This window comes from Silene latifolia, chromosome 1 (genome assembly GCF_048544455.1).
Source record: "Silene latifolia isolate original U9 population chromosome 1, ASM4854445v1, whole genome shotgun sequence".
NCBI lineage: Eukaryota > Viridiplantae > Streptophyta > Magnoliopsida > Caryophyllales > Caryophyllaceae > Silene > Silene latifolia.
In genome coordinates this window covers 195,413,710-195,440,085 of record NC_133526.1, presented here as the reverse complement: position 1 = coordinate 195,440,085, position 26,376 = coordinate 195,413,710, and the positions used below count along the sequence as shown (strand labels likewise).

At 40.0% G+C, this 26,376-nt stretch overlaps 1 protein-coding gene across 1 annotated transcript; it reads left to right on the top strand.

Moving 5' to 3' along the window:
* Positions 1-19,620: 19,620 nt before the first annotated feature.
* On the top strand, positions 19,621-25,961 carry LOC141615465 (phosphoinositide phospholipase C 4-like). The gene is made up of 9 exons (XM_074433797.1): positions 19,621-20,195; positions 22,409-22,605; positions 22,718-22,853; positions 23,756-23,968; positions 24,520-24,728; positions 24,821-24,938; positions 25,016-25,168; positions 25,257-25,343; positions 25,471-25,961. The coding sequence occupies exons 1-9, from the start codon at positions 19,872-19,874 to the stop codon at positions 25,762-25,764; spliced, it is 1,731 nt and encodes a 576-aa protein (XP_074289898.1). The 5' UTR covers positions 19,621-19,871; the 3' UTR covers positions 25,765-25,961.
* Positions 25,962-26,376: the final 415 nt, after the last annotated feature.

Below are 26,376 nucleotides of genomic sequence, written 5' to 3'. Positions count from 1 at the left end.
CCATTTGGGCCGTTCGGAAGGTTGTACCGAAAAACGTTTCGCTTTCTCCCATTTTTTCTACCACGTATCCGGGTTCTCTTCAAGAGGTACCCTATTCAATTTTAGGACCAAACAACAAGTATAAATCGCTTTTGCACGATTATTCGATTTTCAGCCCATGATGATTTATCACATACGATTTTTGCACATTTTTTCCCGGGATTCCGAAATCTCGATAACCGTGTATTATGCACTTTAATTTGAGCTTTTCGAGAGGCCGTATTGGGTCTCGTTTATTTTTTTTTCTCATTTTTTCCACCACGTGTCTTGGGTCGCTCCAGGAGATATAATATTCGATTTCAGACCTAAGCAACAAGTATACATCGCTTTTACAAGATTATCCGATTTTCGGCTGACACTGGTTTATTGCCTACCAGTACCCTCAATTGTCCTCTGTTGTCCTTTAAATTTTGTGCGACCACTTTATCTGACCCGAGAAACCCTCCATTCTATTTTCTGGTCTTTTTTGTTCCGAAAGTCCGGAATCTCTGAAATCCGTGTACTATACAATTCGATTTGAGTTGTTCGGTTGTTGTACCGACCCATGTTTTTTTTTCCTCCTGATTTTTTTACCATATCGTCACTTTATCTTGTGTGGTTTTTCCATACTTTGTTTTTATTTACCGCTTAATACCTAACAAATTGGTTTCAGAGCTAGAGTGACGATTCCGCTGCGATGGAGAACATATTAGGTGGTAAGTTCGAGATGTCGTTGTTCAATTGAAAGAACAACTTCGCGTTATGGAAAAGTATGATGAAAGATATCACCATACAGCAAGGGTTACATGAGACCCTTGAGGACAAGAAGCCCAAAGATCTAGAAGAAGCCAGGTGGAAATGTGGAATGAGATGTAACTACGAGCAGTTTCAACTATTCGGTTAGCCTTTGCACCAGAAATCAAGTATATCGTTCTTGATGAAGACAATCCCAAGAGTTTGTGGACAAAACTAGGTAACATATATATATATATATAATGCAAAGTCCCTAGCAAATAAATTGTTCTTGAAGAAAGACTTGTTTGAGCTCGAAATTGAAGAAAACGGCGATTTGCGGGATCATCTTAGCCAGTTTAATGGCCTGATCACCCATTGGATAGTTTAGATGAGACATTCATGGAGGAAGACAAGGCGATAATGTTGTTGGCATCCCTACCAAATACTAATCATTATAATAACGTGATTACTAGCTTGTTAGTGGGAAGGATAACTTTAACCTTGGATGAAACGATCGTTGTTCTATTCGAAGTGGACAAGTTGTCAAAGCAAGGTGCACTAGTAGCTGACGGTGGTGGCAGTAGATGTTAAATTCCAACAACGGGCCTGGGCCGCACCCAAACGGAGGAGAAAGAGTCCACAACTTAGGCCCAAGAGGGTTCCACTCTAAAACCAATTGGCGATAGAGGGAGTAGCCCCTTGCCTTATAAAGTGGTAATTCTTCTCCTCTTTTATCAATGTGGGACAACCCTCACATGTGGAACTTTGGGTTTCTTCACAGTAGATCTTCTAAAAACAAGTGAAGAGTGAGCCATAAGGGTAGATACGTTGTCGGAAGTTGAATCTATGTCATGAGTACAATCACTCGTAAGTCGTAAGGTTACCAATTATACTAGCTGACATCTACGCGTATACAAGTGATGATGTGCCTTAATGACCATCCTAATTTTATATGTTGACAAGTTGGCCTAAATTATCTAACCTTTCTTTTTGAGAGTAGGCTTGTATAATACTTATATGAGTGGCGGCGTTGTACTCTTGTGCTAATCCGTTTGTCTAAAGCACTACCAATTACCATCAAATAAAGTGGTTAACATTCTCAATTATATTTTGTTTAAATAAGCAGAAATTGTCCAATTTGCAAACGCAATTTGCGCATTAACAAGTCATTAGTCAACGTCTATGATGAATAGCCATATATACTTAAACCTCACTAGCATGTCAATGTCTAATTCTCTCTCCTTCATTTTGGAATTCTAGCCTGGTTTTTTAGACGGGACAAACTCTCAAATAGAGACGAAATTCTTATTCAGGACAATAATATAGTGTTAAATGGTTTGAAAGTAATTCGATTACTTTTGTACCAAAAAAGAATGTAATTCGTATACTTGGTTAGTAAGGTGCATTATATAATCGAGTTTGTTTTATCCATAGAAGCGTTCTATAGAGATTATTGAGTTAAAGTCTTTATGTATGCATAAATTATTGTTTTAGGTATTTGTATAAAAAATAAAACGGCTCAAAGTTATGGATGAGACAAAAAGTAAAATGTCAAGAGAATAATAAGTCTGTCCCCTCTATCTGTATGGATGTAATTATCTCAAGGAAAACCAACTGTTATATATGAACGACCATTAAACACATTTCAGATTACGTTGGTTCGTGCATAAATGAGTTGACGACTTGTTACACATATAATAATCTGAAACTAGACTAAAAGTGAATTACTTCTATATCTCCCTATATTAGCCTTAACATCATGATAAATACATAAGTACTCAAAGCATTCCATCGGCGAATTGGGCTGTATTTTCTACTCTAATACAGTAATAAAAAAACAATCCCTATTAATTTTCTTAGACTGTATTTCTTTCTACTCTAATAATATAGCAAGTTTTATTGAAGACGAACATATCCGTCACAAGTTGAAGACGGGTCAAGTAATATCCATGTAATTAGATAAGACAAAAGCATAATGCCTAGGGAGTAACATTCTGCTTTTGTCTTATCTACCCACTTGGGTATTACTTGACCCGTCTTCAGCTTGTAACGGATATGCGCGTCTTCAATGGGAATTTGTGCTAATTAATAATAAAAAACAATCTCTATTAATTTTCTCACTTATATTAATATGGATATAAACTTTCTTTTTTCCACATCCTAAACTTTTAAAGAAATTGTTCATAGTATAATAAGCATGTTCCATTAAAAATTATTATGTAAAAAACCATTTAACAATATGAGAGAGTTATTTTATAGTTTATTAATCCGTAGTTATTGTATTCGATCGTCCATTGGTGCGACTTATAAAAGATAACCACTTTATAATAAAAACTAGGATTATTGCACTTTAAAAGGCGACCACTTTTACAAATCCCATAATTAGGCTTTATTCTTTCTGGCTTAATCTTAGCTCATTTCAATTTAGTTCAGCTTGATCGAGTACAGTTTTGTTCAGCTTTGCTTCATTCAGTTCAGTTCAGTTCACTTCAATTCATCTCTTTACAAGTTAACTCTCACTTCAGTTTTATTCAGTTCAACCCTATTTATTCAGTTCAGTTTAACTCATCTTTTCACAAATTAACTCTTATTTCAACTTCATTTAATTCATCTCAATTCTCAACCTCATCGTTCAGTTTGATTTCAGTCACTCCATCTTAGTTCAATATAGCTCCTTTTAGTCGTAAGAGGGCCTAGGTTGGCTCACAATATAATTTGGGAATTTGTGAAGTTTGGTCCACAATCATTTACCTCCATGATTGTTATATGACCTTTGACAAATAAACAAAGACCACGTCGAGGCACCATTAAATGTCTTGACAATTAGGCAATTAATAACTACCATTAACTAGCCTTTGTCTTCATACAACTATACGTACCTAAAACTGAACCAATTTTTTAAATAGAATTGACTAAAGGACATCAAACTATTCATCATCCAATCATGTTCATTCAACCACTTAGATCACCGGAATTCCCACTTCATATTGTTAGTATAATTCAATCAAATTATCAAACATTTTCTTAATTAGGATAATCTTAACTTAAGACGGCTCTTACATTCAATTAAAATAAAGGTAAAAAAAATGAAGTTGTAAGATGTTTTAAGGTAGTGCGGTTTTAACCAAAATCAACTCATTATTAAATGTTTATGAGAGGGATTGAAGGGCAGAGGGAGTTACGCAGAAATACAATGTTCGTGTAACCTTCCAAAAATACCGATGTTTTTTTTTCAGCTTTTGTGACAATAAATCTATCTTTGTGTCCTTCTCCAAAAAGTTGCCCAAGTATCAAAGTAAGAATCTCCGTCTCCCCAGTGGCGTTTTTGGCGGGGGTGCAGGGGGTTCATCTGCACCCCTTTCCCGAAAAATAATTACAGTATTCTTTAGTAAAGGAAGTTATGTGGGTCTAGTGATTATTAAAACTATTTCTTAGTTAAGAGGTCATGGGTTTTATCCTTGTATTAAATAATTTTTATTTAATGTTATATATCATACATTTTGTCCAACTAAACAATATTTTTTTTCATAAAACTCAATATTTTCATTGTTAAAAAATTTTACGCACCCCCTTCCATCAAATTTTAGAACCGCCTCTGCGTCTCCCTGCTCCTAAAGTGGTACATTGATATAAATACGTCATCTCCTTACTAAAATGGTAAACAACTTTACACGTCCTCAACAACATACTCCGTATTACATATGCACCCTCGTAACTCCGTGAACCCTGCACAAGCAAAAAAGAAAAGATGTATCCATTTTAAATATTTGCTTAAGTCAATTATGATAGTGGCATATGAAACTACAAAGCGTCTTGCTTATGACAGACATTATCCGTCACAAGCTGAAGACCTCTCACAATAAAGCAAGTGGGTTGGCAAGTGGGAGGAAAAATGGAGCACCATGCATATTGCCACTTGCATCTTGTGAGAGAGGCACTATCCGTCTTCAGCTTGTGACGGATAGTGCCCGTCTTCAATGAGATTTTGTGATGAAACTAAAGCATGTATTTATTAAAAAGTGTAATACTCCGTAATACGAGTAAATAAGAAAACACAACAATGCCTCCTTAGGAACGTAGTAATCTTTACTTGAGTGAAGAAATTTAATTCGAGATACAAGTTTCAGCCCAAAATCTTATTTAATACGAATACTTTGTCTCCTTATTACATTATTACGAGTACCTCTTTTCGTATTATTAGTTCATAAAATATTTGACTTATTGTAATTATGGTCAAAAACTGACTAACCCAAATTGATATTGGATACTAGCTTAGATGATTAGAAATCCTTGTACTTGCACATGTGATTTTTGTTGGGTTAGGTGGATCCAGTCATGAGAATAACCTTTTTTTTCTTGTTCCAAGTAAACTAGTCATGTGGATAACTTGCTAGCTATTTAGCTAGTGTCTCCCAATCTCTTATTGTGCACATACTTTTGTCTAAGACCACCTTGACTTAATCCAACACTCCAGTCTAATTATCGATTTAAATAATATTAAAATAAAAAAATTATGAGAAATTACTGTCCTCTACTCCTCTACAAGATCTACTATTATTATGATACTTTGACCGTCGTGAAGCTTGTCTTTTCTTGGAAATAATATGGTAAGTATTACTTTATTAGAATTTGTCTAGTGTTTTGCATAAGAATAAAAAAAAGGGTAATGCTAAATACAACCTAGTGGATTATATTTAAGCATTAAATACCTTCTAATTTGGATATTAATTTAGGAATTAAGAACTAAATTACACATTAACCAATACAATTAATGCATATATTAAGAATTTATTTCATCTTTTGGTTTCTTAAATACAACCCACTGGGTTGTATTTATCATTACCCATAAAAAAAGGGTATCATGTCGTAAGAATGTGTTCATATTATCGTATTGTTCCGGGTGTAATTCCAGAGCAGATATTTGTTACCACTCGTAGCTTGTAGAATGATGTCCTTGCTTGAATCCTCCTTACGGTCTCCTGAAACGATGAACAAACTGAGGGCTCGGCTTTGGCCGAGCGTACTCACTCCGACGCTCAAGTCAGTAAACTTAGAGAGAAGTTGTTGTAACTTGGCTAAGAGTGTATTGTAGAGAGATAAGGAAGATATTACCAGATGAATAGTGGTTATTAGGTCAATTTTTGGATCCTTTCCTCAATGAAGGTTGAGGAGTATTTATAGACTTTCACCTTTTGTCACGTAGTGGCCAAGTGGTCGGTGGGAAAGACGTTCTACCCTCGGCCGATGGACCTATGGCAGGCTGGCCGAGGGGTCTTGGATATGAGTACGCGGATATGTGTCCCGGTGGCTAGTTGTCCTGCCGAGACCCGGTGACAGCCGATGGGATGCATCGGCTAGGGCTCATCTAAGTCGTTGACTTTCTTTGTGGATACCTTTGACCTTGCTCAATATGTTGACTTGGTCAGCGGTGCAAAATATGCCCCATCAATTTGCCCCCAGCGTAGTCTATGCCGTGGTATGGGCTCCGATGTATGTTGAGCGTATATTCTGCGCAAGTATTTTTGCAAAATTTTCTGCATCGGCTTCTTCTGACGCGTCGGCGTGGTTCTTGTTAGGCCGTACCATATCCCCCCTCCACATGGATGCGTAAAGGGCATCCGATGTGGAAAAGAATGTGACGCTGGCCGAGACCAGGGCTGAGAGTGCCGGTTGTTTTTGATTGCCCCCGGCCGGTGCTTCCTAGCTTGGTTGATCAAGTGGCCGGCGGAGAGCAGGTACTTAGGAATTTGTTGAGGAAGGTGAATGGGCGAAGAGATGTGAATGGGCGTGTTGGAGACGCTTGGTTACTGTTGCATTGATTGACGTTCAACTGTTGCAACGATTGACATTCCGTGGTTGCATGTCCGACACGTGTCCGTCACGATTGGTTGACGCTTCATGGGTCAGTGCCCCGATTGGTCCTTTTCCATGGGCTTTTCCCTATAAATAGGGCAGTTTTTTCGTGATTTTGGCCATTACTTTCATTTCCTCAAATTTTCTTAAATTTTCTCCCAAAATCTTCATTTCTCTAAACTTTCAAGGGCTGCTTTTCTTCCAATCTTTAGTCTTCGATCCGGCGAGTGTTTTCTTCAAGGTAAACAAACAAATCTTCTTCTATTTTGTTAGTATTTGTTGTGAATATGTCTTCTGCTGGTGCTGGACCTAGTGAACCTGCGTCGGGGGGCCCTAGGTCTCCTTCTCCTGAAGTTGATCCTCAAATTCTGGAGGAATGGGAGGATGATGATTCCTTTGGTGATTTGGGTGATGACTTCGGTGATGATGCGGAAAGGTCTCGTCCTGATGAGGGGAGACAGTACGTCTTGGATCACGGCGACGCCTGTAAGGTCCGTCTTGACCGTACTTGGACTCATAAGCTCGCCAGTTGTTCCGGCGTGAAATTTTTCGAGGGCCATTTTTTCTTCGGTAGGGGATACAAGATTGTTATCCCTAAGGAGGGTCAGGCCGTCTGTTGCCCTCCACCGGGCTGCACTGGCGTATACATGCGGCATTTGGAGTATGGGCTCCGGTTTCCGCTGAATGGGTACGTTATGGCCATCATTAGAGCCATGAACGTTGCCGTTGCCCAACTGCACCCGTTGGCTATGAGAACCATAATTGGCTTTGTCTGGCTCTGTCTCTTCAAGGGAGAGGCCCCAACGGTGAATTTATTCCGCCGGCTTCACCATCTCAAACCATTCTCCGGCCGCGTCGGATGGCACAGTGTGCAAATGGAGCCGGGTTATGTCTCTGTTGACAAACTTTCTTCTTGCAAGGACTGGCAAGGTCGGTGGGTGTACGTTAAGGTGCCGGATGACTATCCGTTGCCCCGCTCCTTCCAGCACCGAGTTAATTTGCAGTGTGAGACTAAGGCGGAGCACGACAGATGGGTCACCCGGAAGAAGCTCAAAATGGATGCCAGCAGTGTCTATCTCAAGGAGGATGAGAGGCTGGCAATGAGGCTCTTTGAGGTGGACAAGAGTGGTGTGCCGAAAAGATGGATTCCCCCGACGCAGATCATTCTTCAGGATGAGCCGCTCTGCTATGTCGGCCTCATACCGGCCCTGGCACAGGGTGAGTGGGGTCTGTGTGAGGCCCATCACCGCTCTCAATGTTCCTGTTTTTCGAACTTCGGTTTACTTCCTCTACTTAACTCTTGCTTTGTCTCTTTCACAGACCACTTTGGAACGGACCTGTCTGAGGATATTCTCCGGAGGATGGGGCTGCACAAAGATAAAACCGTTGCTAACTTGCATCCCAAGGCTCTAGCCCACGACCGCAGGGCGTCGCCGAATGACCTTATGGAGCAACGGCTGAAGTGCTTGAGCAGGGAGGAGGCCCAGGCGAAGGTGGTTAGCGGCGTAGTGCGTCGGACGCGGAAAACAAAGTCTTCAGCGGCGACGGCGTCGACACCGGTTCCACCTCCCATCCCTCCCCCTAAGAAGGTGGAGATTGTTGATATTCCCGATGAAGGGGACTCTGATGCGGAGGGATCTCCCCTTATCCGTAAGAGGAAAAAGACAGCCTCTGCCGCTGGCGAGGAAGTGCCTCCTCCGGTCAAGAAGGCTAAACATGGTACCTATCTATCCTGTGGCTCAATTTTAGCCAGGCTTTCTGATATGTCGATACATGTTGATACTGATGCCTTTATTATATTTTTGTAGACCAGCCTCTGTCGGCTTTTGCTCTCATTGGGCAGCAGGTGGAGGGGACCTCTGCGCAGGTTGGTGATCAAGGCGCCACCGTCAACCCTTCATCCCCGAAGGCTTCCCTTTCCCAGCCGCAGGCTGTCGGTCAAAGTGTCACCACCGTCCCTTCATCCCAGAAGGCTTCCGTCTCCCAGCTTATAGAGGAAGGCACGAAGCTAATTAGGGAGCTGGCGAGGTGGAACGTGGTTACCGGTGCTCGTCTCATGGAGCAGGAGAAGGCCGTGGCTCGGGCTGTTTATGAGCGTAATGCCACTAAGCGGGTGGCTGCGTCGGCGAAGCTGGATCTCCTCAATGAGCAGAGGCTTAGGGGAGATGCTGAGAAGGCGTTCTTGGCTGAGAGAAAACTCAGGGAGGACGCTGAAAAGGAGGTCCTTGCTGAGAGAGCCAAGGCCGAGGCTGCGGCAGCCGAAGCTGCGAAGCTGCTGGAGAAGTGTAACCTCGTTCAGAGGCATGCCGACCTTTATCTCCAGCAGAGGAACGAATCCAGGGACCTGTTTAAGGCCCAGGCGGAGGTGATTCGGAGTAAAGAGGCCGTCATCAAGCAAAAGGAGGAGGACATTGAGATGCTCCAAACCGTCATGCTCCCCAACCTGTGCGCTGAATTCCGGGACTTGGCCGAAGGAGCTGCTAGGGAGGTGATCGGGGAGCTTTTCCCTCTTGATGGTTCCTTTCCGTGGGGCAAGTTTGACGAGCTGCTTGATGACAAGCTCGAGGCTAAAGAGAAAGCCATGGCGGAGAAGGCCAAGGAGGCGGCGAGGGCGAAGATGGAGAAGGAGGCGGCTGCGGAGAAAGCAGCTCTCGCTGAGAAGGCTAAGGCGGCCAAGGAGGAAGCCGAGAGAATGAAGGCGGTGATCTTTGCCGGCCAAGGCCGAGGCCGCTAGGAAAGTCGCTTTGGGTTGCCTATTGAAGAAGATGCGGCTACTGCTGCTGATGGCGAGCAGCAATAGGCATAGGAGAACAAGTTTACAGTAGATCTGCTTCAGCTCCTCACATACTACCATGTGCTGCTTGATGAGAACAAGTTTACAGCAGATCTGCTTCAGCTGTTCGGGAGCCAATTATCAAGCCCTTCCTTCCCGCCATCTTTGGTGCTTTAAATGACATAATTGTAGCTTTTGCTTTTCTTTCCTTGTATTTTGTACAACTTTGGTAGGCTGAGTTTTGGCTTATCCCAAAGGGGACGGCTGTCATCTCCATTCTTTTCACCTGTAACCTGTTATCATTAATAAGAGTTCGTTTCTTTTGCCTTCGGCATGGCCGAGGTCTTTACTCGTTTTTGTCTGAGTTGCCCTCTTACGTTATCAATTGAGTGTTTCTTTTTGTTTCCGCCTTGGCTTGACCGAGGCAGTTTAGAGTGTGTATCTCAACTGTGTTTAACGCTTTTAAGGCATTTTGATTGTTTATCAACCGCGCTGGCCGCGACTGTCGCGACGTCTGCTTTCTGATGGAGACTGCCGCTCTTGTCGGTACGACAGTATGAGTCGGCGTCTGTTACTGGATAGCGTGTTACGCGGCGTCTACCACTTTAAGTGACTGCCGAAGCGTCTACTATTTGGGGTGATCGCCACGGCGCTACGTTTCTTCACGGAGACCACCGCTCTTGTCTATGACGGTGTGAGCGCGTACGCTTCGGATAGCGTGTTACGCGGCGTCTACCACTTTAAGTGACTGCCGAAGCGTCTACTATTTGGGGTGACTGCCACAGCGCTACGTTTCTTCATGGAGACCACCGCTCTTGTCTAATTGACAGTGTGAGCCGGCGTCTGCTTCTTCATAACGACCGCCGCTCTTGTCTAATTGACAGTGTGAGCCGGCGTCGGCTTCTTGGTAGAGACCACCGCTCTTGTCTAATTGGATTTGAGCGGCGTCGCTTCTTCATAACGACCGCCGCTCTTGTCTAATTGGATGTGAGCCGCGTCGGCTTCTTGGTAGAGACCACCGCTCTTGTCTAATTGACAGTGTGAGCGGCGTCGCTTCTTCATAACGACCGCCGCTCTTGTCTAATTGACAGTGTGAGCCGGCGTCGGCTTCTTGGTAGAGACCACCGCTCTTGTCTAATTGACAGTGTGAGCCGGCGTCTGCTTCTTCATAACGACCGCCGCTCTTGTCTAATTGACAGTGTGAGCCGGCGTCGGCTTCTTGGTAGAGACCACCGCTCTTGTCTAATTGACAGTGTGAGCCGGCGTCTGCTTCTTCATAACGACCGCCGCTCTTGTCTAATTGACAGTGTGAGCCGGCGTCGGCTTCTTGGTAGAGACCACCGCTCTTGTCTAATTGACAGTGTGAGCCGGCGTCTGCTTCTTCATAATGACTGCGGGAAAAATGAGCACTTTGATGGGAAAACTTAGATTATTCTACATTAGATACAAATATGCGTCGGGGTGCCCACAACTGTTTTGGACACCTCCGCCGCCATACAAAGTTTTCGCAAAATCGCCAGTGTCCTAAGGGCTTGCTAAAGGCTCACCCCCCTCGTCAGATGTCAGTTGCATCCATGAGGTCGCCTTCCTGTTGTAAGGATGGGCTTTTTCCCCTCTCTGACTGTTTTGCCACTTTGAGGGATTGCATGTTGCATCCTCTGGCAGATATCTGGACGTTGACCACCTCGTCCTTGGAGACGAGCTTTTGCGCTTCCCCCCGGTCCGAGACATACAAAAGTGTAAGAGCCCGGATGGACATTACCGCGTCGGCCTCGCTCAGAGTGACTCGGCCTATGAGAACGTTGTAGGCAGACGAGCCGTCAATGACCACGAACTCAGCTAGGACATTCTTGGCCGCATTCCCCTCGCCGAACATTACCGGTAGTCTGATTGAACCCAGGGGTACCAGGCCAGCCCCGGAGAAGCTGTATAATGGATGGGTGCAGGGGCTTAAGTCCTTGATTCTCAGGCCGAGGCTGTGGAAGCACTCCCTGAACATGATGTTCGTGTAGGCGCTTGTGTCAATCAGGCACCTCTTCACCAGGTGGTTGGATATGTCCAAGTTGACCACAAGCGGGTCGCTGTGAGGGGCGATGACTCCCTCGTAGTCCTTCCTCCCAATAGTCATATCGGGAATGTTAGGGGCGATCGCTGTGTTGGGCACGAAGTTGATGGCCTGATACAGCTCGTTTAGGTGCCGTTTGTGCCCATGAGCTGACCCGCCGTTCTCGTTTCCCCCGATGACCACATGGATCACTCCTGTCCGTTGAAAAACGGATTTCTTATCAGAGCCGCTGGCGTCAGTCTTCTGGCCTTTGGCCACATACTTGTCGAGGCTTCCCTTCCGGATTAGCTCTTCAATGGCATTCTTCAGATGCCGGCAATTGTCAGTGAGGTGACCGGTGCAACCGTGATACTCGCAGTACTGGCTCGTGTCACCGTCTCCTTTTGGCTTGGGAGGCCGTTCCCACTTCTGGCCCTCGTTTCTGCTCAGGGCGAAGACTTCGGCGGCCGATGCGACCAGAGGGGTTTTATCATGGTAATGCCTTTGGTAAAACATTCCCGAACTCCCCCCGGCGCCCGTCGAGTCCTGTTTCCTGGCGGATCTATCAGACCGTGACCTGTTATTGTCACGGCGTTTCTCATCGGACCGTGACCCGTTATTGTCACGGCGTCTCTCATCCGGGTTGTCATCCCGGCGGCTTTTCATTTCTGAGGGCTCAGCCTCGCTGGGGCCTAACCAGGTCTTGTGATAGTCTTCCACCTTGATGGCCTGGTCGGCCATCTTCCTAGCGGCGTCTAGGCCCAGGCCCCCGTGCTTGATGAGCTCGTCTTTTAAGTTTCCCTTTGGGAGGCCTTTCATCAGTGCGAAAGCCGCCAGTTCGGGGTTGATCTCCCGAATCTGCTGAACCTTGCCGTCGAACCTTTTCACATAGCTTCGTAGGGACTCGCCCTCCTCCTGTTTGATAGTCAGGAGGTCCGATGTCTCCACGGCCTTCCTCTTGTTGCAAGAGTACTGGGCTAAGAAGGCGTCCTTTAGGTCGGCGAAACAGTATACCGAACCGTCGGGGAGCCCCTTGTACCAATTCTGAGCCATCCCATGCAGAGTCGTCGGGAAGACCCGACACCTGACCTCATCGGGCTGCTCCCATACCGACATGTAAGACTCGAAGGCCTCGGCGTGGTCGGTTGGGTCGCTATCGCCTTTGTACGTGAACGCCGGCAACTTCAGCTTAGTTGGCACGGCGGTGTCAAGGACATAATCACTGAGTGGCTGCTTGACCACGTGTCGAATGACACGCGGCGACCGACTCCTCGCATTCCTAGTCCGGCTCCTCTCCTCGTAACGGGAAGGACTCCTTCTCCGACTTGGACTTCTTCTCCGACTCTCCTGAGTCGGGCTTCTCTGGTTCCTCCGGGGTGTGCCTCGTCGGTGTTGCGGCGACGCTGTCCTCTCCCGAGTGCGAGAAGGACTTATGTTTACCACGACCACTTTGGGCTCCTCCGGCGTCTTGATAGGGTCGGCTTCTCCCAGCGCTCCGTTCAAATTTCTTGGAGTTACGTTTTGGGCCCTGGTCTCTTGGACGGTTTCCGCCGCTCTTGTCGGCGTGACGGTGTGGTGGCGTACCCCAATCGGTCCGGAGCGTCTTCAGTTTTGCTACGTCAACCACCTGTCCCATGATGGTGACCTGGTTGGCGGGCGGCGGCGTGTCCGGTATTATCGGCATACCGAATTCCGGTTGGATTACTCCGCCGGTGGAGGGCTGTACCACTCCAGATTTGTGAATGGTATCATCCTGATAGAGTTCGGTTTCGTCATTTACGAATACCTCTTGTTGTTTTGACATCTTCTTAGCTTTTTGGGTGGGTTTTTTGTGTTTTTGTTTTTGTTGTTTGGGAATGAATGTGACTAGCTTCTAGTGTCTCTCCCCACAGACGACGCCAATTGTTCCGGGTGTAATTCCAGAGCAGATATTTGTTACCACTCGTAGCTTGTAGAATGATGTCCTTGCTTGAATCCTCCTTACGGTCTCCTGAAACGATGAACAAACTGAGGGCTCGGCTTTGGCCGAGCGTACTCACTCCGACGCTCAAGTCAGTAAACTTAGAGAGAAGTTGTTGTAACTTGGCTAAGAGTGTATTGTAGAGAGATAAGGAAGATATTACCAGATGAATAGTGGTTATTAGGTCAATTTTTGGATCCTTTCCTCAATGAAGGTTGAGGAGTATTTATAGACTTTCACCTTTTGTCACGTAGTGGCCAAGTGGCCAAGTGGCTGGCAGGTGGAAAGACCGTTCTACCCTCGGTCGATGGACCTATGGCAGGCTGGCCGAGGGGTCTTGGATATGAGTACGCGGATATGTGTCCCGGCTGACTAGTTGTCCGCCGAGACCAGTGTGACAGCCGATGGGATGCATCGGCTAGGCTGTCTAAGTCGTTGACTTTGCTGTGGATACCTTTGACCTTGCTCAATATGTTGACTTGGTCAGCGGTGCAGAATATGCCCCATCACGTATATTTATGCATTGGCCTTTTTTGGTATGTGTACCTTACATCATACGGAGTAAATCATAAATAAGTTATGAATTAATACACATATATAGTTTCTTTCTCACATTACATAAATTCAGATTAAGAAAAAAACATTTGATTTGTAATTGAAATTAGAAAAATCTTAAACTTGTCACTATCAATAGTTCCCTCCATTTTGATCATTTGTCTATCGATTTTATTTTTACAAGAGGTTTTTTAATCAAAACTAAATATATAACTGAAAGCGAGAGAAAAATAAAGCCAAACGCTATTAACATCCAACTTAATTAAGAAACAACCTAAGAAATCTTTCAAGCTAAATTATCAATTTTAGCTACTTTGCAAATTAGTTGTATATACTCATTTTAGTTACTCGTCTTGTATTCGTTATATACTTGTATCTCGTGAAGACAAAGTAAATGTACAAATTTAGAATTTAAGATAGACATATCCACCTTAAACAATAAAACGAGTTAAATATTCTTCAAAAAAAAAAAAAAACGAGTTAAATAGATGGATGAGATAAAAAAAAATGTCTACCCAATGACATACTTTTGCCCCATCTACTTTAGTCTTATACGAAGTACTATCCTCCTATCCAGTCCATTAGTTATACCTTCTATTTTTGTACCATCCAATTCAATAGTAACATTTCTTATTTGGTAAAAAATTTAACAACTTTACCCACGTAAATTGGTATAATTAATTTATAAGATTCTTTTTATTCCTTACTTTTTTCACACGTTCTTTTATTCCAATGAGGATCCCCTGTCTTATTTGATGTCCTATTTTGTGTCCCGCTCTATACATATTTTTGTATATTTTTTTTTGCTACAAGTGATGTGTCAAACTGCGTATGGAGTGTGATATAGAATGAAACAAAAAAGTGGGACATATGATCCTTTCTGCTTTTATCTTACCAATTTTATCTCTTATTATTTCTTCTACATTAAAACTTGTGCAAAAGGATATGTTACCAATCAATTAGACCATCCCCAAACAAGGTCAATTGCTAGGTCATGACCTTGCTTGGTCACACTAATCATCAATTAACAAAAAAATTATGGTGACCTTTGGAGAGAAGAGGTCAATTTGTGACCTTTGGTGGTCAATTTGTGACCTTTGGTGGAGCAAATTGACCCAACTCATGACCTATATGTGGCGATATGTGATTGGCTGACAATATTAATAATTAATAAAAATATATATATATATGAAAAAGTGATATAATGTGGAGAGATGTAATTGGTTGGAAAGTGAAAAATGATTGGATTGATGACCTAGGTCGTGACCTTCTGCTTGGGAGGGTGAAAGTAGGTCAAGATAAATAAAGTAGGATTAAGAGTAAAACAGGGTCGTGACCTAATTAGCGCGACCTTTGCTTGGGGATGGTCTTACAGTTAGGGATGACAATGGGTAGGGTCTGGGTAGGGTTCATCCAGACCCGGACTCGGACCCGAGATTTTCCCTTTGCACCCGTACCCAACCCAGACCCGCAAGGGTCTAAAATTTGAGGACCCATACCCGGACCCTATGGGTTAGGGTCGGGTCTGGGTCTACCCGCGGGTCCGAGTTTCAGCCACTTTAATAGCAGGATTAATCGCTTTGGGGTCTATAATATTAAAAAAAAAAAATCATACTACTTTAACATTATGAGTTTATTAATCTCTATTGTACACTACCAAATCCAATATACATACCAAAGAGATTAAGAAAGATAAAGAAGATCTAAATTAATTTTACCTCCAAATACATGTGAAAGAATCAAACTCGGAACCCTAAAATCAATACCGTACTTGATAGTCGTCTTCATCTGACCGTCGCTGGCTGCCGTTAATAGTGGTTGTCGGTCGCCGCCTATTAGAGAGATGGTTGCCAGTGGTGTATCAGTGTTGTGGTGGTGGTTTCCTTGTGTCACTGGTGGAGTGGTGGTATTGTCAGAAGAGTTTGGTTGAGTTTTATCACTTTATGGGATGGGGGAAGAGAAAGAGACTTTAGTTGCTTTGATTTCCACAGTCTGCCAGTATGAATTCAGAGAAGTTGTGATTTTTTTTAATAAAGGGTCTAAGGGTCGGGTATGGGTCTCATAACTTAGACTCGGACCCGAAATATTTTCTTAAAACCCATACCCATTGGGTCTGAAAAAAATGAGACCCATACCCGACCCATTAGGGTCCGACCCTCAGGATCTGGGTCGGGTCCCCGACCCACTGCCATCCCTAATTATAGTAGATAGAAGGGGGTATGAAATAGTATTTGATTCGTTATACTTTTTGTTCCTTTGTGGTGCTAAAGAGGGGCGAGCCTCGAAATAAACAAGAAACTAGTACTAAAATAGCTACCTCTTAAATGTCAACAGTCCGTCTCATTATAGACGGACACTATCCGTCTATAGCTATAGACGGATAGTGTTCCTCTCACAAATTAAAGTGGGTAGTGCAAGTGGGGGTATTCATTTCCCACCCACTTGCACTACCCACTTTAATTAGTGAGAGAGACACTATCCGTCTATAACTATAGACGGATAGTTTCGTCTATAATGAGAATTTGTGAAATGTCAATACCAAACAAAAAATTATTCTATTTTATACTTAAGAAGAATATAACCGTCTTAAAAAACATCAACAAGAGGAGAAAAGTACTATGTCACAGAAGTGAAAACAATGTAGCAAATGAGACACAGAAATGTATGGAACATAAAATCTTCCCCTCATTAATTGTAATGTTGACCCTTAAATTATGGTGATCCCCATTAATTTTCCATTAGTTTGTGGATCAATCATGACTAATCAAAATAATTATGACTAATTAGATTTTACTTTAGCATTAGCATAATTCTGTCCATATCTAGATGGATTAATTGATTTTTATTAGTGTACTTGCCTAATTGCATTTTGCCATCACATCATTTGACTCCACCATATATAAATTAAGATAAATGATATTTGGACACCTAAGGACTATGTCTCTTGAAAATAGAACAAAGTCGGTGCAATTCACATTTTCCACGGATTTAATATGTACCAAAAATTGACGTTATTTACAAATTGATTGGTTACTCCATTGTTAATTATTTATTGATTCATTAATAATTATTGAGTCAAGACAGTTTTATAACTTAAACGATCATTTTATGTAAAAGAATTTATTTATCATTTCTTCTGTTCTAGTCATTTTTTACCTATTTTATTTTTAGGTGCATTAGTCTATGATTTTACCTTTCTATTTTGAAAATGCTTTTAATGAACAATGTGATTTTCCACACTCAATTTGGTCTACTTATCATCCAATAATTGGGCCCTCATCCTTCATTGATCTTTGTGTCACAAACCAAAAGGTACAACAGTGGCCAAGACGGAGGGAGTAATACTTGATGACTAATAGATGAGTGTGTAAGTGTAACTAATAAAAGGATTGTCTCGTATCAGAACATGATCTAATTCAAATTTTCGTTGTTGCTTAGCCATGAAGTCAGGAGTTAATTTTTGCACATAGGAATAATGTAAATTTCATGACCAGTCATTTACCACATTAGGAGACCGGTAAGGGGATTTCTCACTGTTCTCGACATTGCATACCCCGGCTCACAACATAGGAATAATGTAAATTTCATGACCAGTCATTTACCACATTCGGAGACCGGCAAAGGGATTTCTCACTGTTCTCGACATTGCATACCCCGCCACCCCGGCTCACAACAAAAGAAGTTATTAGAGTTGTGTTTAGCTGCCCATAGCAATTAGCATGGAGCAAACTTCTTAACCAGTTATTTACCAATTACCATTTCCGAGAGAGCACACTATATACACGACGAGAGAATTTCTCGCTGTTGTCGACGTTAAGTTACTCCGACTTACAACAAAGGAGACTGTTAAAGCTGATAGCTAGACAAATAGAGATGTGATGTAAAGTTAAATTACTCCCTCTATTCAACGCAGTGTCATATACCACAGTCTGCACGCCATTGTGGAATGCGTCAATTTTTCATGATTTTAGTATGAGGCAGCATGAACAAGGACTTCCATCAAAAGAAGAAGGAATCAAATATCAATATCCAACACCTTCAATTGTACATTTGTACCCTCTATCTTACAGTAAGTTCATAACAATGTTTTACCTCGTCGGCACGTCCCTTTGGTGTTAGAGCTTGTTTTAACTATGATACTATACTATGTTGTGAATTGTGATTATAGTGAAATTTTGTTATTTTGTATTTTATTTCAGCTCATTTTAATTTAATTTAGCTCTATTCAGTTCAGCTTTATTCAGTTCAATTTAGATCAATCTCTTCACAAATTAACTCTTAAGCCTTGTTCCGTTTTGCTTAATTTCAACTCTTTTCAGTTATTTGCAGTTCAGTTTCGTTCAGTCCAACTCACCACTTCATTAATTAACTCATTTTAGCTCCATTCACAGCTCCATTTAGTTCAGTTTAGTTCAACTTCATTCCATTCAGTTCAGTTCAGTTCAGCTCAGCTCAATTAAGTTCACTCCAGCTCTTTTCGGCAGGGCCTAAATGGAATAGAGTATTACTTATGCTTCTAACCGAGCGAGTCATAGAATGAAGTAGCGTATTAAAAAAAATTAAGCTTAAAAATTAGAAACTCATTTTTATCAAATTAGGCCAAACATACTCTAAGTTGCACTATTCTCGAATAAAACAGTTTTTTAATATTTTTTTAATATATATATATGTGACATTTCATGGCATTGATAGTTTTTTTAATGGTTAAATCTCAGGTTTCAAACTAATTTAGCGAAAATTGATTTCTCGGGAGACCTTTAGACTCTATCGTCTAGTACGATTTTTGAAAATTAGCTTATATAAGTAGTAGTACTCGATACTTAATTAAAAAAAACTCGTTAATAATTTATTTACTTGGAGGACAAGTTCTAACGACTTTGTTAACAAAAAAAAAATATATATATAATTTCACTTTATGAAATACTTGTACGACAATATTCTTCTGTACAATTGTACCTTATTGTTATTTGTTACTTTGTGCTAAAACTTTCAACTAAGATTATCAATGAACACAAAATCTCCCTTATGACGGAGGGTATCCGTCGCAAACTTGCGACGGATACCATATCGTCTCACAAAAAACCCATAAGGGTGAGAGACAAAGCACATGGGATGGGTACCCACCTTGTCCCCTCTACCCATTTCCACTCACATATTACCCGTCGCAATATCCGACCCGTCGCAAGAGAGACCTACTGATCAATGAATATCTATCTACTAGTTTTTGCTGGGCATCTACAATCATGAAAGATTGTTCCAAGACTCGATAGCGAAAATGAAATTTCTTTCCACATTATTTGTATTTTTGTATAATAAAATTTTAAAATTTACGTATAATAATAGCTTTAAAATATTTTTACAGACAACAGAAACAAAGCAAAAATACAAATAATGCGCAAAGAAATTTCATTTTCGGTATCAAGTCTTGGTACAATCTTTCATTACTGTAGATGCGTGATAAAATTTTAAAATTTATCATTTACATATAATAATAACTTTAAGTTATTTTTACAGACAACAAAAACAAATTTTCTAGGTCCGCCAGTGCTCCGTATAATAATATTTCCTCCTAGAGAAACATATTAAATTATTAATGTACATTTCACAAAAAGATTGAAACACAAAGTTAATGCTTATTTACTACTACTAATATATAAGAGTGGACCATTCTAAATAATCCCTACAATCATGATAACCACTCCACATTCCACAACCAAGGTTAACAAAAGGTCAATTATCTTACCTATAAACCATAATATTAACACACATATTTAATCACTCTTCTCTTCATTTAAAAGAGAGGAGCTCAAAATCCTCACATTATTATCATCTCAACATCTCACTAAGAAACCGAAAAGGTCTTTGCCCAATGGTTAAAACGTAGGTATCGTGATACCAGGTCACAAATTCGTTATCATCTTCTCTTAAGGAAAATGGAGAGTTATATCATATGTGGATGTTTTTCAAGGAAGTTTAAGAAGGCAGAGTTACAACCACCAATGGATGTCACACAATTCTTCAATGATTACGCCGAAGGCGGTACCGTCATGTCACCGGAACAGCTAACCCGGTTCATGGTGGAAGTTCAAGGCGATACGGCTGCGTCGGTGACGGATGCTGAGAAGATTGTGGAGGATATTATGAGACTTAAACACCCTCATATTTTTAAGTTTACTAATGTTAAAAAGTCTCTTAATATTGATGACTTTTTCACTTACTTGTTTTCAGTCGATATTAATCCTCCTATCAAATCTCAGGTTAGTAAGCATTTCTTTAACATTTTTTTATGTCAAAATTTTCACAGATTTTTGTTTAAGACGGACATAAATGATCAAGTATATAAGATAGGACAAAAAGCAGAATGCGAAAATTTTACTCCTAAGATAATATGATCGTCTTTTTGGTTTTATGAAGTATTGGACTTTCGAGTAAGTCTTATATAAGGCGGTTTTACGCAAATATAATGTAAAACAGACTCAGATATAACCTCATTACTGAGTAGAAGTAGTTAAAAAAAAGACCCGTTTTACAATATAATTTGTATAAGCCCGTCTTAACCAAGTATTTTTGTTGGACTTTATGGTGCACCTGAAAGTAGATTTGGGCTACTGTACTAACTTTTACACTCGTGTATCATAATGCCGTGAATTAGTCGGTGGACGTATAAATAGCTCATAAGGACCAGTTGGTCTCATTTAAGACAGTTATATCCGTCTTCAGTGTAATACTGGTAAAATACTACCGGTGTAAGTAGATAGGACAAGAGTTTATCATTCTTTAGGCATTATGTTTTTTTGTCTAATCCATTTATGTAACTTGTTATATTGTTTAAGACGAATAATATGTTTGTCTTAGACAAAAAAATTTGCATAAGGATATGATGCCCTCATGCCCCGTTGCCTCAATGTCTCCTCTTAGTTGCATAAGGGTAAGGTGATGCAGTCGTTTTGCTGCGTTAGTAATAGAAAGAGACTGTTTTCAAATCATGAGGATTTTACTCTTTTAACATTGTTTTAATGATCTTGTATCTTATATAACTATCAATACTATATATTAAATCCAGAAACCAAGGGACTTCAATTGAATTAAAGAAAGTTATACAAATTAATTATACTATATAGTTTTAAATCACTAGCACCGTGTGATGGACCCGATTAAGGGATCTCAATGCAAATATTATATAGTTTGGGTTAAAATTAAATTATAGAAAAGCTTGGTAATTTTCCTAAATATTTGTAAGAGACTAAAACATGGTCAATTTCCTTAAAATAAAATAATTAACTAAGATGGTCAATTTCCTTAAAATAAAATAATTAATTAAGATGGTCAATTTCAAGGAGAGTAAAAGAAATTAGATGCTTGGTAATTTTCCTAAATATTTATAGAAGACTAGAAGATGGTCAATTTCCTTAAAATAAAATAATTAATTAGTATAAATATGCACACTTATGGTATTAATTATTATCATCATAAAATTATATATTAAATTTAAAATCTATGCAATTTTATTAAACTTTAAAGTTTATTAGATGTATAGAGATGTTAATTATTTAACATACAAAAATATAATATAAGTAGGTTATAAATAATTCAAGTTAGATTCCATAATATATAATATTGCATAATTCTTTCGATTTGATTAATCATATATGTAATATATTTATATAAATATATAATTCTCTTAAAATTGCATGTCTAAGTAGTAAAAGTAATTTCGTCAGTAAAGAAAAGAATTGAATTGTAGTAACATTGGATATAGTTATATGATAGTAATCACTCATTTGAATAGTAAAAGTAACAATATTATCAGCGAGATTAGTGAAAGTGGTAGAAACAACAACAGAAGTAGTGAAATAATCAATATTAATGCGGTAATAGTGAAAACAACAATAATTACGGCGAGAGTAGTGAAATTATCAATAATTACGGCGGGAGTAGTGAAATTATCAATATTAATGCGGCAGTAGTGACAGTAATAATAATTACGGCGGGAGTAGTAAAAGTAACAATGATTACGGGCAAGTAGTGAAATATTATTAATATTGTTTTATTAATAAGAGTAAAATATTAATAGGGGGAGTAGTGAATTTGTCTCAAAATTTATTTCATCATAATTTTAGGATATGTCATAGAAAAATATATTAATGATAAATTTATGGGTTATGCAACTTTAAGTAATTTTATTTTATAAAAAAAAAATTAATGGTAAGTAGAGGTAGCCCGGGCGAAGCCGGGCACCAATACTAGTTTTCTTAAATACAAAATCTCATTATAGACGGCACATATTCGTCTATAACTAAAAACGGGTCAAATACAATACCACATTCTTAATAGGACAAGCAACAAGTGGGGTGGTGGGGCAAAAAATGTCTTCACTTTCAAGCTATTTGACCCGTCTAACTATAGACGGATATATCCGTCCATAGCAAGACTAGTTGTTTCTTAAATTGGTTGGTTTTGATTTTTGAAGGTACACCAAGATATGACAGCACCATTATCACATTATTTCATATACACCGGACACAATTCATACTTAACTGGGAACCAACTGAGTAGTGATTGCAGTGACATTCCTATAATCAAAGCACTTGAGAGAGGAGTTCGAGTCATCGAGCTTGATCTTTGGCCGACTCCCAACAAAGAAGATGTTCATGTTCTTCATGGAAAGTATGTATGCCTATAATAAAACTCGAAATTTCATGTTTATTTTAGTAATCTCTGTTTGCATTTTGCTACGGTTTTATTTGAGTTTTCGGTTTTTGTTTGTTCATTGTTTAAGGACGCTCACAGCTCCGGTGGAACTTTTGAAATGTCTCAAAGCCATTAAAAACTACGCGTTTTGTGCATCGCCTTACCCTGTGATTCTTACTCTTGAAGATCACCTGAATGCAAAACTTCAAGCAAAAGTAGCTAATGTAAGTCCACATTCTTGGATTAATTGTGAGTAAACCGCGAAAAATGAGTTTAACATCACCTGGTGATACAGAATGTGAGATAACGATATGTTATATTGAGTTTTAAACTTTTAATACCACCAGACTCACATAAGGGCCAAGTTATAATCTTTTTACTTTTCAAATTTGTACAAGTGAAATTTTACGTGATTTCGAGTACATTGAGCTTTAATACCACCAGACTCTGAGATAATGTCACCTGGTGATATAGAATGTGAGATAACACGATAAAGTGGTATTGAGTTTTAATACTACGAGACTCATAAGGGTCAAGTTATAATCTTTTTACTTTTTAAAATTATACAAGTGAAATTTTACGTTGGTTCTAGTGGTACATTGGTTCCGAGTACATAGAGCTTTAATACCACCAAACTGTGAGGTAATGTCACCTGGTGACACAAAATGTCAGATAACATGATAAAGTGATATTGAGTTTTAATACCACCAGACTCACACAAGGATCAAGTTATAATCTTTTTTACTTTACAAAAATATACGAGTGGAATTTTACGTGATTATGGTGGTACGTTGGTTCCGAGTACATTGAGCTTTAATACCACCAAACTCTGAGATAATATCACCTGGTGATACAGAATGTGAGAGAACACGATAAAGTGAGATATTGAGTTTTAATACCACCAAACACACATAAGGGTCAAGTTATAATCTTTTTACTTTACAAAAATATACGAGTGAAATTTTACGTGATTATGGTGGTACGCTGATTCCGAGTACAAATATCATAATATCATCGTTAACATAAACTCATGCTCACTGAAAAAATGTGAATTCAATTTCAATGTAAGAGCTTTATATATCGAAATTATTGCTAACTATGATCATACTGATAACTTTTTCGACAGATGATTACTCGTGAATTGGGAGATATGTTATTCTGCCCTGAATCAGAAATTACCCAAGATTTCCCTTCCCCTGAAGATTTGAAATATAAAGTCCTTATTTCAACAAAGCCGCCCAAGGAGTATCTTGCAGTCGATAATTCTGTTGATAAAGGTAGTAAATCGCAAAAAGAGAAGCAGCATTCTGGTGAAGAACAACCGTCTGTAGAGGAGAAGGTACTTCCACATTCTTCATTTTATCATTATTTTTACAGGCGATCATAGGTTGAACTAGAACCGTCTTATCCAAGAATTTGAGCAAAACTCGAGAGGCCTATACAGTTTACTGACATCCGATTAGAGCCGGCAAAAGCTGACCTGACCCGAGGAACCTGACCCGCCCCGCCCGAAACCCGACCTGATAGAACCCGAAGTTGGGTGAACCGAAACCAAACCGACCCGACCCGACCCGACCTGTGACTCGATATTGACTCAGCCTGATGAATGACCCGATAATGAACTACAATTAATACACTTACACATTGTTTAAACATAAAACTACTCATCAAACACTAAATATATAAGATAAAATATAAGTTGATAGCTTGACCTGATACTGACCCGCTAATGACCCGACCCGAAGATGACCCGTAACCGACCCGAATTGTCATTGACCCGACACAACCCGAACCCGTTTTGGCCCGACCCTTTTTTATCCGACCCGTAGCCGACCCGAGTGACCTGATTGCCGCCTCTACCGATTACTTAACTCTATGAACATTGAACAGAAACAGGTACAGCAGGAGGAAGATAATTCTGATGATAATTCAACGAATGTCGAGCCTCCAGCATACAAGAAGATGATCACAATACCGGGTATTCCAAGGGGTAAATTAAAAGAGTCGCTTAAGGTAGACCCGAATAAGTTGAGCCGACTTAGTTGGAGTGAACAAACTCTGGCTAAGGCCACTGCATCTTGTGGAACAGATATTGTAAGGTACTTTAAGTCATGGTTCCTTCCGTCCCAAATTCTTTCTATGGGTGTCGACTTTTTTGTTTTAATACATGGTGATAGCTTCTGTTTTGTAGGTATACCCAAAAGAACATCTTAAGGATATTTCCTAAGGTGACGAGATTCGACTCTTCAAATTACAAGCCTCTTGTTGGTTGGATGCATGGTGCTCAAATGGTCGCGTTTAACATGCAGGTTACCTTTCTGTAACATGCAGGCGATTGCTTCTGTTTTGTAGGTAATACTGTACTTATTGTTTCCGATGATTTCAGGGATATGGCAAACCACTGTGGTTAATGCATGGGATGTTTAGAGCCAATGGGGGCTGTGGTTATATTAAGAAGCCGGATTTCCTACTGAAGTCGACCCCTGAGAACGAGATTTTTGATCCTAAATCAGATTTACAGATCAAAATAACATTAAAGGTCTGAAATCCTAGGAAATATATATCTTCAGGTAGCATTACATCATCTGTGAGAAAATTTTCACAGTAGAACCTACTGAATTTTGCAGGTGAAAGTCTACATGGGAGACGGATGGCATGTCGATTTCAAACAAACCCATTTTGATTTGTATTCGCCACCAGATTTCTACGTTAAGGTAATCAATAAACATAATCACTTAATGCAACTTTCGTCCTGAATCGTTCCAAAAACAGTCTCTTTGTATTTTCGACACCAGAAAAGGTTACATACTACAGTCTGAATCATCTAGGGTTAACTGACAGGTGGGAATAGCCGGAGTAGCAGCAGACGAGATGATGAAGAAAACAAGGGTGATAGAGGATAGATGGATACCAGTTTGGGACGAGGAATTCGGTTTTCCATTAACAGTCCCTGAAGTAGCTTTACTAAGAGTTGAAGTACATGAATATGATAAATCAGAAAAGGATGATTTTGCAGGGCAAACTTGTCTTCCTGTTTCGGAACTCAGGCCCGGGATCCATGCAGTTCCTCTTTACAATTATGAAGGAGAAAAATATGCTTCTGTTAAGCTTCTGATGCACTTTATGTTTGTGTAAATCAAAGATTATACTTATGATTTGTGTCATTCTGTATATATATAATCTTGTTTATCGGAATATCAGCAACCGGAAAAGTGAGTTGTAATATACCAACTAGTATAGATCCCGCGCAATGCGCGGTATATATAGAGTAGTTTTTTAGGGTGTTATTTATAATGGAAAACCAAAGTTATGAAAGGGGTATTTTTATGAAAGGGTTTTTCTAACATGTGCCCTTAGGGCACATGATAATAAGCTAAATCCGTTTATGAAATCTATATTTTTTTTTGCCATAAAATTAAGGATTTCATTTTATAAATCTTCTCCAATTATTTTAATGATTTTTTTTTGTCACAAAGTTAATGGTAAGTATGTGCCAAGTTATTATTATTGCATTAAATGAAAAATTTACCAACTTATTAGTTTATAGTTTAACATCAATTTTATTTTATTTTGATGAAAAAAAATAATTTTGAATTTAATTATAAGATTAAAGTTTAATTATAAGATTATATTTTAATGAAAGGATAATAGTTTAAAGAAAGAAAGTTTACTTGTTTCTTTATTTAGATAGAAGCATTTGGAGGGAAAACTAAGAGAATTTTTATTCTCTTAGTAGTATGGGGGATA